This window comes from Pholcus phalangioides, unplaced genomic scaffold (genome assembly GCF_987345545.1).
Source record: "Pholcus phalangioides strain wild (caught in Gottingen) unplaced genomic scaffold, Ppha-v1.0 ptg000039l_1, whole genome shotgun sequence".
NCBI classification, from domain to species: Eukaryota; Metazoa; Arthropoda; class Arachnida; order Araneae; family Pholcidae; genus Pholcus; species Pholcus phalangioides.
The window spans coordinates 10,022,853-10,036,987 of record NW_028301625.1 but is presented as its reverse complement, the minus strand read 5'-3'; the positions used below and the strand labels follow the sequence as shown (position 1 = coordinate 10,036,987).

The 14,135-nt window shown below is 34.3% G+C and overlaps 1 protein-coding gene across 2 annotated transcripts in view; it reads right to left on the bottom strand.

The window, feature by feature from the left end:
* The window catches only part of LOC149065555 (cell adhesion molecule 1-like), a 247,602-nt gene that overhangs the window by 62,659 nt on the left and 170,808 nt on the right, over positions 1 to 14,135 (bottom strand). For both annotated transcript variants that reach the window (XM_089253732.1, XM_089253733.1), the window contains exon 4: positions 3,353 to 3,488. In XM_089253732.1, coding sequence (XP_089109858.1) covers positions 3,353 to 3,488 — 136 coding nt within the window. The remainder of the gene's footprint in view (positions 1 to 3,352; positions 3,489 to 14,135) is intronic.

Sequence of the window (14,135 nt, the reverse complement as noted above, 5' to 3'; positions counted from 1 at the left end):
ATTATTCAAGTGCGTCTTGGGGAATCTTATGGTATTATATTTGTCGATTTGGAACACTTTTGCACGACGTTACATTAGAACAACCGTCTCGTCTGTTAAATTTTAGCACACTAGTGTATAATGAGTATTTTTTTAAATATGAATCATATTTCTATTGAAATAAAAAATATCAAAATAATATGACAAAAATATTATGATTATTAATATATATACCTACACAAAAGCAACAATAATGAAGATACATTAACAGATTTATGCAGATGTAATGCATAATTATTCTACATTATACTTGTAGAAAGAAAAGTTGGATATTTTTAAATCTTTAGTTCGGTCAGTTCCTTTGAGGCATAAGGTGATTGCAATAGAGATATAACATCCACGATGTCAACATTTGCTATATCTGGCACTGATGAACAAGAAAATATTTTCTCACCTCTCTTCCTTAGGAAATTACTTGGTAAAAGTTTGTGTTGGAACCATCCCATATCCCACACTGCGAATTTGTTTTTTCCATAAAAATTCGACCAAAAAATAATCGAAAGTGGATGGAAGAGAAAGAACGGGTGTAGCTAACGTTTTTGTGCGAGAGAAAGCATAGAACTAAAATTTATAATATGAGTTGTATTTAAATGTAGAAGGAAAATATTAAAAATTAGTGTAAGTTGAGTATTTCAAAGAAATCTAGCAAAATTTCATGTTTAAAACTGTTCCGAGGTACACGATGTTCCACTATTTGCGAAAACTATTAATAACTTTATTCACAGTGCTTGGTATGATTCAGCACTTGATATAGTCATAAGGTGAATGTACAGATTATAATAATTAAATATAGTTCACTAAACTTGCAATTTCGAGAAAAAACCCGGCAAAAACAAACGGTTAATTTTGTTACTAAAATGTGCATATTTGCAGAATCTCTATCAAGGTCACAGACTAAGAGCTAAAACAACATTCAGTTGCGAAGTTTTATGTATTTCTAATATCTTAAATTTAAAAAAAAATCAGCTAGAATGCAGTACTATTAAAACTACTTCAAGTGTATTAAGGTTTACTATAAGCAGGTACAAAAGTTTCCTCTATGAACACGTGAACAATTAATAAATCGAAAAACTTTCAATACCATATATATTTGTCGATTGGAACACCATTCTATTTACAACGATTTCCTAAAGAAATAAGTAATCCCGTACATATATATAATGACTTTAAATAATAAATCATTAAATTGAGTCGTAAAAGATAAATTTCATATTTTTTGATAATTAGAAAATATTTCGCAACATAATTACTCTTTAAAATGTAAAATTCTTAGCATAGCTGTGAAAGTAACGTGTTAATCCTGACATGTTTACCAAATTTCCATTTCCTTAAATCTAATGAACTTTATACGTAAAAACATTAATTAAATGTGATTTTTTTTTCATGGGAAGAAATTGTATTAACTCAAATAACAGATACGAATCCCCTGGGACAACAAATTTAATTTCTATGCATAAAAAAAACACTTTCGTTCAAAAGGGAAGCGATATTCATATTTGTATAATCTTGCAAATATTTTGCTATTTAAGAGGATTTAAGATTTTATAATTTAAAACTAAATATGATGCTTTCGCTCTCGGATGTTCGATATTTATTCAATAAAATATTCAAAAACATATTGTTTCGAATAAGAAAAAATATGATATTAAATTTGCGAATGCAAGTCCGATGAAATAGCAATTGTTATTTAATTATCAAAAAATAATTCATATATATTTTTATAATATCAAAATATTTTAGAACGTGGAAAAAGTAAGATAAGATATTAACGTAACATTATGGTTATTTGAAAATTTGTGCGTTAGAAACACATCAGTATCTACCAGAATATAAGATCTTTGATGACATCTGGTATTACAGTCGGCCCTCCCGTATTCGCGGGGGTTACGTTCCAGGGGTGACCGCGAATACGGGAAATCCACGAATAACCGAAACCATAGTTTTTTCTTGTATATCTCGTTTATTGAACAGCATGAGAAGAGCAGGGTAACGCAGAGGTATAAGGGAATGTAAAAGAGGGCGCGGAAATAGTTGGCGATGTTTTCTGAAAGAAGATTGTGATTTCTATTTGCCGTTTCTTCGTCATATCATCAAGTATGTTGGGATATGATGACAAGGCTTCCTCTACCAATTTTTCTACATGTGAAGAGCGTACCATAGAGGGATCTATGCCATGAAAACAATCTATTGCTGATTTGAGCGTGCGAAGCCCTTCCGCTATGTCTCTCATGGTGACCTTGTCTTCCACTTTTTTAACTTGATCCTCATCTGGTACCGCTTCAGTTTCAGGAGCAGTCAACTGCATTAATTGCTCTTCGATCAATACCTCTGAACTGCTATTAATTAGCTGTTCGACTTCTATATCTATATCATTGAACCATTCTCCACCCACTTGTTTTGCTAACGTGACAATGTCTCTTCAGTTGGCTCTGTAGAATTGGTTGTGTCCTTTAGCGCACATTGTGGCCAAAGGGGTTAATCCAACCCGAGGAGACCGTTTCTCTCTTGGGAGTTGCCACGGCTCTAGTGATGACAGTAATGCCATTAGCGAGCCATTCTAAACATGCACAACTCAAGTTTTGTAAACAAAACACATCAATGATGATTTATGAGTGTTGCAAAAAAAATTTCCATAAAGGAAGAAAAATTTCCTAAAAGGAAATAAACCCCGCGAATACGGAACCGCGAATACGGGGGGCCGACTGTAATTCTATTTGTGGAAGAGATATGGTGCCAAGTCCTAGTGTGGTTAGTGCGTCAAATTTCCCGTAGGGGGAATTTCAATAAAAGCTTATTGATATATTATGGTTCGTATGCTTGATCATATAGTGGGAATAATTTCCATTGTGGCTTTGAATTAAATACACCTCATTGATGGATATAGTATCAAATTATACACCTAATTATTTCCAGCCTGAAAGCTGTCGGTAATTCCATCTTGATGTTTTAATGGAAAGAGCTTCCGGTGTAGATTATAAATGCATAGAGATAATGAGAGAGAGCCGATATATATATGTATATATATTATTAATAGTGATCAAAGGATTACGGTGGTACAGTAGTAAAGGGACGTTTGTGATCGGCATATATATATTAGGTATAATGATATTTGAATATGTTTGCTTTCTGGGTTTTAATGACCATGACGTAATGCGATTACATGGATGAACGTGAATGCCTAGAACCCATTCTTATTTTGATGATGTGTGATTTTCTTTGGAGAATCATCGTCGAAATATTTACACCAGTGAGCAATAAACATAGACATTTTTTTCGAAATTAAAATGGAAGTAAACAATGGAGTTCAACTCACCTACGACATCCAAATGCCTTGTAGTTTGTACGCATCGGTAGTAAGGTTTATCTGTCGATACTTGACAGGTGTAATTTCCAAGACTGTCCAACTGTAAATTGTTCAAGAAGACTTGGGTGTGGTTTGATCTCGACATCTGCAAGAAATTCACAACCAAAATAATTTCAAGAAGTTAGTTAGTCATTTAACAGCATTTACTGGCATATTATTTTCACAGAATAAGTTTCAATTTATTTAAAAATTAGGAACATATCCCGCCGTTGACTGCGAAATTCAAAAGAATTGTTTGATCATTCATCAATGGTCTAAAAGATGCAATACATTATTAACAAATTTTAATAAATTCTGGCATGACAGTAAGATAACAGATGAGATGGCACGGGGGCCATCCCCAATTGCTTTTAAAATATACCTCCATCCTAATATGCGTACATACATCCGTCTTAACAAAACCCTGAAACTTTTCTCCAACTCCCAACTCCATCTCGTCTGTAATCAATACAAAATTTGTTAATCGCGATAGTACCCAATTGTCCGGAGAAAATATGTTGTAAAATGTTTTGTTTGTTCTTGTTTTTCTTTTTTCACACAAAGTAAAGTGTTCCAGACTCTGCCACGAAGCTGGGCTGGAAGAGATCTCGGCAACGGAATCATTCATTCATGCATCGGGTAGTTTTCACTCGTTCTCTCCTCTGAATTCTCATCATCAGCACTACTGCTTTTCACACACAATCTTTGCCAACTTCTGAATAGTTTTCTCTTCGGTGAATCTGCGACTTTTTGACATTTTCACAGCAATCATAAGCACGTGGATATTTCTACTTTGCAGAACAAACAATTTATTGGGCAAAATGACAAAAATACTTAACAAGAAAAGCTGACACACCTGCTGACCGACATCTGCAGATAAGAATGAAGGTAAAAAAAGTTTCCTCGCATATGGGGATTGTACCTTATTCGATGTACGTCTTTGTACATCTATCAGAAGAATTTCGACCTTACAAAATCAATTGTGGCAATGTTGGTAAAATTATATGGCAAATGTGTTCTAAAATATATGGGAGGATAATATCTTCCGTCTTTCTAGGTATATTCATTCTTATCTGCGTTGCTAAGAAAGATAATGAAAAAAGCTTTGGTGTACGTTAAGAACATGATAATTCAGGAAAAGTCGAGAAATTTTAAAGCTTTTGGTTCATTCTTACATGAGATATGGGAGCAGAAGGAACACGCAGACTCCGTCCGTATTTCTAGTGCTAAACCTTCAAAAATATGCACTTATTCGGAAAATTATTCGATTTTATGCATTCATATTAACGCTAAAAAAAAATCGAAAATATGTGTGCATTTGCATACAATCCGGGTTCAACTTATTAATTTATGAAATGTGTTCACGACTTCTCGTGCAACCTGTATTTTTGGCACAACTTGAACGATAGAATAAATTAGAATTTCAATATAAGCATTAGGTTTTATAATTTTCTCATCAGTGACTTCTTCCTTGTATAATGTTTAATATTTTAACACTTTTAAAATTTCATTTAACCACATTTTATATTTGCGAGACAATTTTTATCTTCCATGTCAAACTAACCCCAATGTTGCTTGCCTTTATGATTATGAACCACGACTGCATTGTACCCAGCTGTTAAGATGTTGGAATTTTCATCCGTCTAATTAACATAATTAGTTAAACCTTTCTTTTCACATTTTTTTCTCTTCTAAAGAATATTTCTATCTTAACGAACCTTCATCTAACTACTAACGCTAAACTCAACAGCTTGTCTTTCAGCGTCTGTCAATTAAGCTTTTTGTTCTGCCCACTGTTATGTGATAATGCCGTACTAGTCACGAATTAAGACTTGCGTAAGGAGAAAAAACTCTCACTTACCCAATAATTTTCGAAACATTTCACATATTTTACTTGTTTTTTCTAAAAACAAAAGATGACAGTGAAGAGGAAAAGAAATGAATTTTTTTCTACTTGAAACACTTATAAGAATTTTCATAAAAAATATAATCAAATCAGAGAAAAATCTTAAATTCTGGAACTCATAAAAAATTTAGGAAATTAAATAATGGACGCATCTCTAATTAAATGCAACATTAGGCACTAGGATGCACCGATAAAAATATTATTATGTAAAAAAAAATTGCATATCACTGCCGGTGATGCTTCATGAATATTCAGGTGACATTTAATAACTCCAGTAAAATGTCAAAGACTCCATTTTGGCTCCCAAACAACAAAAATTACAATAAGTACAGTATGCTACAGCAATGCATGGAGCTCACGAGAATAGCAAAGAAGTTTGAATAATCCAATTCATCACAAGATAGGATATATATATGATAACTATAAAGATATAATAATAATAATACGTATATACGTACAAATACAAATACAAATACAAATACAACGCCACAACAGGCAAAATGCCCAACGAGGCGGCTGATAAAAAGATGCCCATAAAAATATGGTTGTCATATGTTTCAAAAATACAGCAACCCAATTAAAAATGCAATTAACACAAATTACAAACAATATATACACATGATAAAATATTATACAATGCCCATAAAGAATACTTATGGTTGTCTTATTCTAAGAATGGATAGCTTCTCGATTTACCCCAACATGTTTATCGTATTTCTTTTTAAACGTGTCAATTGTGTTACAATTTACTACCTCCGGGGGTAAGCTATTCCATTTATTAACAACCCTATTGGAGAAAAATTCCCTGCGACACCATAACCTTGCATTGTCCCTCACCAATCGATACTGGTGTCCCCTTGTAAAAGCAGTCGATTGGCGGTGTACTAAAAGTTCATGGTCCATCCTATCCATCCCATTGAAAATTTTGAACACTTCGATCATATCTCCTCGACACCTGCGTTCATCCAATGTAAACATAGCTACAACGTGTAACTATATTTTCACAAAAAATCCGAAACTGTCAATAATCATCAAAATGTATTGAATGATATCATCTACTCTACTTGTATAAAACGTAAACGGTCACGAAAAATATTTCATTGGTAAATTAGTTGTAATTTTAATTTTCTCTTTCCTCTGGGTATTCTTAAACATTGCATAAAGTGTTTTAGTTGATTTAGATGATGAACGAGGTGATTGTCACACACACAGACTTCAACAGCGTCATTTTTTCTAAAATGTCGATAGCTTTTGCAATAGTTCAAGTCAGAACCTCAGTTGTTTTTTTACACCCGTTTTCGTCCTTGCTCATGTGAGAATATTTAATATCACTTTATTCTATTATACACTGCTGGCCACCGTAAATGCAACACCCTGAAGGAAGCATGCAAATAATATGAAATTTACAACATGCATTAGCGGAGGTGAGATATGCAAATGATTAGAATTTCAGCGCAGACGCACATCACGCGCGCCTGTGGCGCCACTTCAAAGCACTATTTAAGGCTTGGAGATTTCGACGATTTGAAGTACGCAATTGCGTTTTTCTTGTGGTTTTTTCAAAAAAACGATCAATTATGCCTCGTAGAAAACAGCGATCATTTTTTGATCAAGTATCCGAGTTCGAGAGAGGAAGGATAGTGGCCTACCGAGATTGTGGATTATCTTTCAGGGAAATCGGTAGTCGTGTTGGACGAAACCAAACAACTGTAATGCGGATATGTGATCGTTGGATGCAGGAGGGTACGACGGCCGACGTGTTCGATCGCATCCACCTCAGTGCACCACTTCACGTGATGACAGGCGTATTGTGCGTATGGCAGTGACGGATCGCTCAGCCACATCACGAACCATAGCACAGCACATTCAGTCTGTACCGCATCATCCAGTGTCTGCGCGTACCATTCGACGCCGTTTACAGCAGTGTGGTCTGTCCGCAAGACGTCCATTGCTTCGTCTACCCTTGACGCAGAACCACAGACGTCTCCGCCGCCAATGGTGCGATGAAAGAAGGATGTGGACGGCACAATGGAATGAAATTGTCTTTACTGACGAGTCATGCTTCTGTCTGCAACACCACGATGGTCGGATTTGAGTCTGGAGACACCGTGGAGAGAGGATGCTGAACAGCTGCGTTATGCACCGCCACACTGGTCCTGCACCGGGTATTATGGTATGGGGCGGTATTGGATATCACTCTCGCACTCCTCTAGTACGCATTGCCGGTACTTTAAAAAGCCAGCGCTACATCTCCGAGGTGTTGGAGCCAGTTGTCCTTCCTTACCTTCAGGGCTTGCCCACAGCCATATTTCAACAGGATAATGCGCGACCGCACGTGGCACGCATTGTCCAAAGGTTCTTCGTCAATCGCCAGATTGAATTGCTTCCCTGGCCAGCTCGCTCTCCGGATCTTTCACCGATAGAAAACGTGTGGTCCATGGTTGCTCAACGATTGACCCAGATTACATCCCCAGCTGCCACACCAGATCAACTTTGGCAACGCGTGGAAGCTGCTTGGTCTGCTGTACCCCAAGAACACATCCAAAGTCCCTTTGAATCAATGCCGAGGCGTGTGGCAGCGGTGATCTCCAACAATGGCGGCTACTCTGGCTACTGATTTTGGCAGGAACCACACTTCACAGAAGTCTATAAATTTAATCATTTGATGCTTGGTCAACATGTTATCTACAAAATAAATATTGTTGCGATATCTCTTGTCTTTCTTGGTGTTGCAATTTGGGTGGCCAGCAGTGTACTTTCCACCAATGTCCAAATCCATAAGAAAACCACACTTCTTCTAGAATTGAACAAGCGTTCGGGTCCTGGTTGGACATGCCGATATTGTTGATAAGCTATATGGATATTCTAAAATAAGCGAATAAAATTACGTTAGAGAGACATTTAATTTCCAACGCATTTCACCAGATAAGTGACTGGGATTTCCGCATTCCAGCTTTTAAACATTGTGTGTGTGAGAGGTAATCTATACATAGAGGGAAATTTCGTATTTTCTGAGTTGTGTCATTTGCATCTGCTCTTACTGATGTTATTGAAGTCATCCAAGAACCGGTAAAACTCTAGCTGTCCTTGGAAAAGCTAGTGTATAGATTTGGTACAAAAAAAATAAAAAAACATTGCTTAGAGGCAAAAAAGAAAAGTTCAGATTTTGTTAGTTGTAGTTTTTTCAATGTTGGCTACGTGTTATATTCTGTAAAACATCAGTAAACCACAGAATAAAGAAATGGATGACCAGAATTTAGCCAGAAATTCTGAAAAAATAGACGTTTTTCAAATGACATATTTGAAAACAAGATCGAATTCTCCAAAACATGAGGAAAAAAAGATCGTATTAAAAAGGAAATTTTAACATTAAACTGAATAAGAAACTCGGTGGGAATTCCTAATATTCGAATTAGCCAAGTTCACCAGTGTAATCTATCGCGAGTTTTTTTCGCTAAAAAATTCTTGTTAAGTGAAAGTTTAACGAATTCCAGCTTAGTTATAAATAATGAAAGGCCATTAAGCGCTGCATAAATGGCTATGATTCCGAGAGTTCGATTCATCAAATTAAATTGCTTTGCTTGTTCCATATACCGCTTTAGTAGATAAGAAGAGTTCAAGAAACTACAAAAATGATGGTTTACTATATATTATTTCCAGTATACAATCTTCAGCCGAACTAATAACAGATATGATACCATGAACGAAAAAGGAGAACACAACGAGAGAGGTTTTCACCAATCTATTTTCAGCAATAAGGGCTATATGATGTCTAGAAATAAATAATGGTGACGATTCTCAGCAAATCGAAAATAGCTTCTAGTATGGTGCAGATGGTGTTGTCGTTGGATTGGTTTTATGAGAGATTGAACAGGAAAAGTGTAAAGGTATATATATGAAATAAAAATATAAAGATGACGTTTCAAAATAGAATGTTTTGACAGCTAGTGATTCGAGTATCATGTCGTTAAGGCGTCAAAGATCAGAATTCGAATGCGTCAGATGTTAAAAATTTTCCATTGAAGAATTGCCAGCTGCAATGACAAGGCCTTTCTACTCTGAACTTTTCTTCTATATATATGTGTGTTCTCACTCTTTCTCTATATTTATAAATATATGAAGCACACAGAGCGGTCATAAAAAGAAGTTTCCTCAAAGATTTTCTTCTATTTCTTTCGTTTTCTTCAGTTTGACAGCAAGTTTAAGACAACTTCGGAAGGATATCATTTTTTTTTTTACTTCTTCTCATCTTTCCTCACTTCATTTTTACTCATTGATTTTCTACTACGACATTGGCGCTCACACACAAAGATGTGTGAGAGAGAATTGAGTTTTACAGAATGTTGGTGAAGCGAAAGATTTCAGAGAGAGAGAGAGAGACGAAAAAGTATGAAAAAGGGTTAATATAGTTTTTTTTCTTCGCTCAACATTGACGCGACATGGAATTTTTCAGAAATATTTTGACAAGGTCTCCCAGGTTTGAAAATGAGACTGACACAGAAACGAGAATGTGACAAATTTAAATGAAGACTATAAAAATCGATGCGATAAGGTGCTGTCGGAAACATTGGTCCATCTGTAGTACATAGGAGATGACGCGACTACATATGAGACACATGTTGCAAAGATGATACGAAAATGGGACAGTTTTGACTGATGAATACAGAATGATTTTTTTGTATCGTGTTTATAAATATAATGAAATATTGCAAGACGATATCTCTGACATTGGAATGTCTCGTATGTCTAAGTTTTGGTGGTGCGTTTGAAATTTGAAAGAAAACACCATTATATGCTAAAACGAATAGGAAATATGTGCTTCACATCTAGAAACACATACCATGTGACCATCTCTATCATGTAATCCTATATTTGATCATAAGTTATCGTCTATAATTGTGAATTTACCTATTAAAGATATATTTATAATTGACTGAAGTCTAGATTAGAGGGCTTTAAACTTTTTGTAGTCGCTAACACTAAATGTACCCATCATCAAAAGAAGAGAACTCTTACAGCAAGTTTGACATACGGATCCATGAAAATAAGGACGATTTTCATTCTCGCAAGTTGTAGAAATCATTTAATCAGGACGTTGATTAAGTGCTCGTCAGCATGAAAATATTTTTCTAAAGAATTAAAGCTATTCTTTTAGATGATAAATACATATTTTTCCCTTAGATTCTCCTTTATCTCTAAAAGATCTTACACAGAAACGATACTTTGACAAGTTTAAATGGAAAACTAAACTAATGTGCAGGGCACTGTGGTAAACATTGGTCTATCTGTAGCTCATAAAAGTCACATGTTGTGAAGGTGGATACAAAAATCGGGTGATTTTGGCAAGGGAATGATGAAATATTGATATAAAGTAAAAAAAAATATATAACACACACATTCATCTGTTAAATAAGTCAAGATTTTGGTAGTACATGATTGAAATTTGGAAAAAAAAAAAACACTGCTGAAACGGGTAGGAAGTATGTTGCACATCAAGAACAACAGACAATCTGATGCTCCCGGAATTTTCATTATATAAATTTGGTGAAAAATTATAGATTATATTTGAGAATTTACTTCGCCGCTGTGGTGGTCGAGTGGTTATAGTGACGGACTCGCGATGCGAGGCGGGGTAGCAGTAGTAGGTAGGGCCTCCAAAAAATGGCTCGGGGATCCATGATGTTCTTAAGTCAGCCACCTCGTTGGGCAATTTGCCTGTTGTGGCGTTGTATTTGTATAAAATTAAATTTATATGACCGAGGTCTAGATTCTGAAATTTCGATCACTTAAATGGAAATACCAATTTTTGTTTCAGAGACCTTCACCATGAGAATTCATGGACGACCAGACTGTAGGTTGAATATGAACTGTTGAGTGCTTAGCTAGAAAATTCAAGCATTGAAAGGTCTTAATATACTGTACGTCTACCAAAAATTAGAACCATTCCTAGATCATTTAGATGATAGGGATTTTTCCCTAGATTCTCCCTACCACTTTAAGATGTGACATAGACATGATATTGTGACAAATTTAAATGAAGACTATGAAAATTGATGTGAAAGGCACCATTGAAAACATTGGTCCATCTGTAACTCATTCCAGACGCATGTTGCAAAGATGATACAAAAATGGGACAGTTTTGGCAAGGGAATAGTGAATTGTGAATGACTTTTCTGTATTGTGTTTTTGGAAGTATGATGGAATATTGAAATATAAGTAAGACGGAGTCTCCAACATTGAAAATATCTCATACGTTTAAATTTTGGCGGGTGCATGATTTGGACAACAGCACTGCTAAAACGAATAGGAAATATGTTTCATGTCCAGACAATATGGTGCTCCCGTAATATTCTTCATTATGTAGCTTTGATTCTGAAATATCGACTATGATAATGTATAACTGTCAAAAATACGTTTATGTGACTGAAGTCTAGATTATGAAATGATTCGATGACTGAAATAGTAATGTCTTATTTTATTTGAGAGATCTCTTTACCATTCGAATTCACAGATGACCTAACTAGTTTGGACACATGAACTGTTAAATAATACTCAGCTAGAGAATTCAAACACGGAAAATATTTGGTCAAAAATTTTAAACAATCCTTTTGGATGATAATAGACATTTTTTTCCTACATAGGTACTCCCTTATTTATTTAAGATCATATTTTTATATGAATTTTTATATAAGTACCTTATACGTACTTTAGCAATAAATAGTATACCAAATTATTCAGAAAATCTCTAATTCCAAAAGAATATATATATATATGTATAATATCCATTGAATATCTACTTCTTTTACTGACGTATGCGATATTTCCCCCGAAAAATCAAAGGAAAAACGTCATAGACGGTTAATAGCTTTTATGTAAAAAACAAACTAGCCATTTACTTCCTGATCCAAAAAATAACATTTGATGAGGAGTAGGTATTTTCAGCCATAAAATTTCGCTAGTTTTCTCTATTCGTTGGCAAATAAAATAAATAAAACACCCCCGAAAAACCCATTCCTGATCCAGATCAGTTGATTATGACAGAATATCACGAACATCTGGACCTCAGTATTGTATTTATTCTGCGAAATAACAGAACTGTGTATGGGATGGAAAAATGGCACTAGAGTTGATGGGATACTGTAGTAAAAATAAGTAGAGCCATAAAAACAGCAGAATCAGATGATAACTATGTGCTAATACCTAATACCAAAATACACACGGAATCGTATACTAAAATAACATTGATCAAAAATAATCTAGCTTTTGTTTTCAATAGGATAGATAGCGTTATGGAATTGTATTTTGTCTATAATTTTGCCTTTTGAAAAGAATTTTAGCGGTTGATTTTAAATGAGATCCTATATCGATTTGAAATGTGATTTTAATTTTAATTAAAATTCTCCCTTGTCCAATCTACTTATATTGTACACTGCCATTCTTGTTCCGCTACCTTTTTCAGTATAATTTATAAATATTTTCATTTGTACGTAGACGAAAAATTTGAATTTGAAATATATTGATTATCAAAGTGAAGAGTAAATAAATATACACATATATATATATATATATATATATATATTTATTTATTTATTTATATTTATATATATATTATATATATTTATCTCATCAACCAGAAGTATGATTCTAATTTAAAAATTGGTCAACAGGCGTGTTCAAATATTACCCTGTACCCGTTTTAAGAGGGGAAAATACAGTGTGTAACAAAATAAATTATTTATAATATATACACATATATATACACTATTTTCACTCTCAAAACTGGTTCGTGGTAATTTTTTGAACGCGTGTGGAACACTTTTTAAATTAGAATCATACCTCTAGCACGGACGGTTAATGAGATAAAAGCCAAAGATAAAATAGCACTTACAGGACACCCTGTATATATGTATGTATGTATGTATGTGTATATATATATGTGTGTGTGTGTCTCGAAATGATGGAATAGTAATAGATTCTGGACAACCTACGTCATTTTCTTTAAAAAAGGAAATTTGAAGCGAAATCTATGTAATATTCAAAACACGATTGCAGAAAAAAAATTATAAATGAAATGTTTTGTTATATTTTCACGGTACATTCGACCAATGATGATGCAGGTTAAACCAATATTTAAAGGATTGTATGGTATGCTTCTAAGTTACACCCACAAATCTGTTGATGTATGTGTGAATTTTTTGAAATTGCATTTTATATATCTTGTAGAAAACACTGCAATGAGACAAATACATACGATAGACCTTAGATTTTGATCCATAATTCCAATGATATATGGCAGAATATGATATTAAAATTTTGTAATGATACAATCGAAAGATTTTCAGTAACGATGTTTGAACCTTGAATAAAATGTAAGAAAAACAGCGTTCTTCGTAAAACGCGTAAAATGCACAGATTACTTCTATGTAAAAACGCAACAAAAAAAGTAGGCGTAACTTCGGCTCTAAGCGTCATATAAACAAAACAAAGCCTGTTCTGGAATCACAAGGAATAAGGCTTTCATAAAAATGAAAATCGATATTTGCTCTAAAATGACGTTTCAAACGTAGTCGGACACCTTAATTTAAGAGAGTTATATACAATCTGGTTTTCTTTCTCCAAAATCACAGAATTCAAAAATACTGCGCCACAAATGGCACCCAAACCGTATTCCATGCATCTTGCGTGAGAAAAAGGTATTTCAAGTGCCATTCTGAATAGTTGACCTTCCCTTAAGAAGAATTTTGCACGAAGGTCCATTATTCCTTAGAGAGCTTTCTTCTCCCATTCTGAATATTTACTTATTTGTCTACGTATTTTCCTTTTTCAAGTCTTTTGAGTTTAAATTTT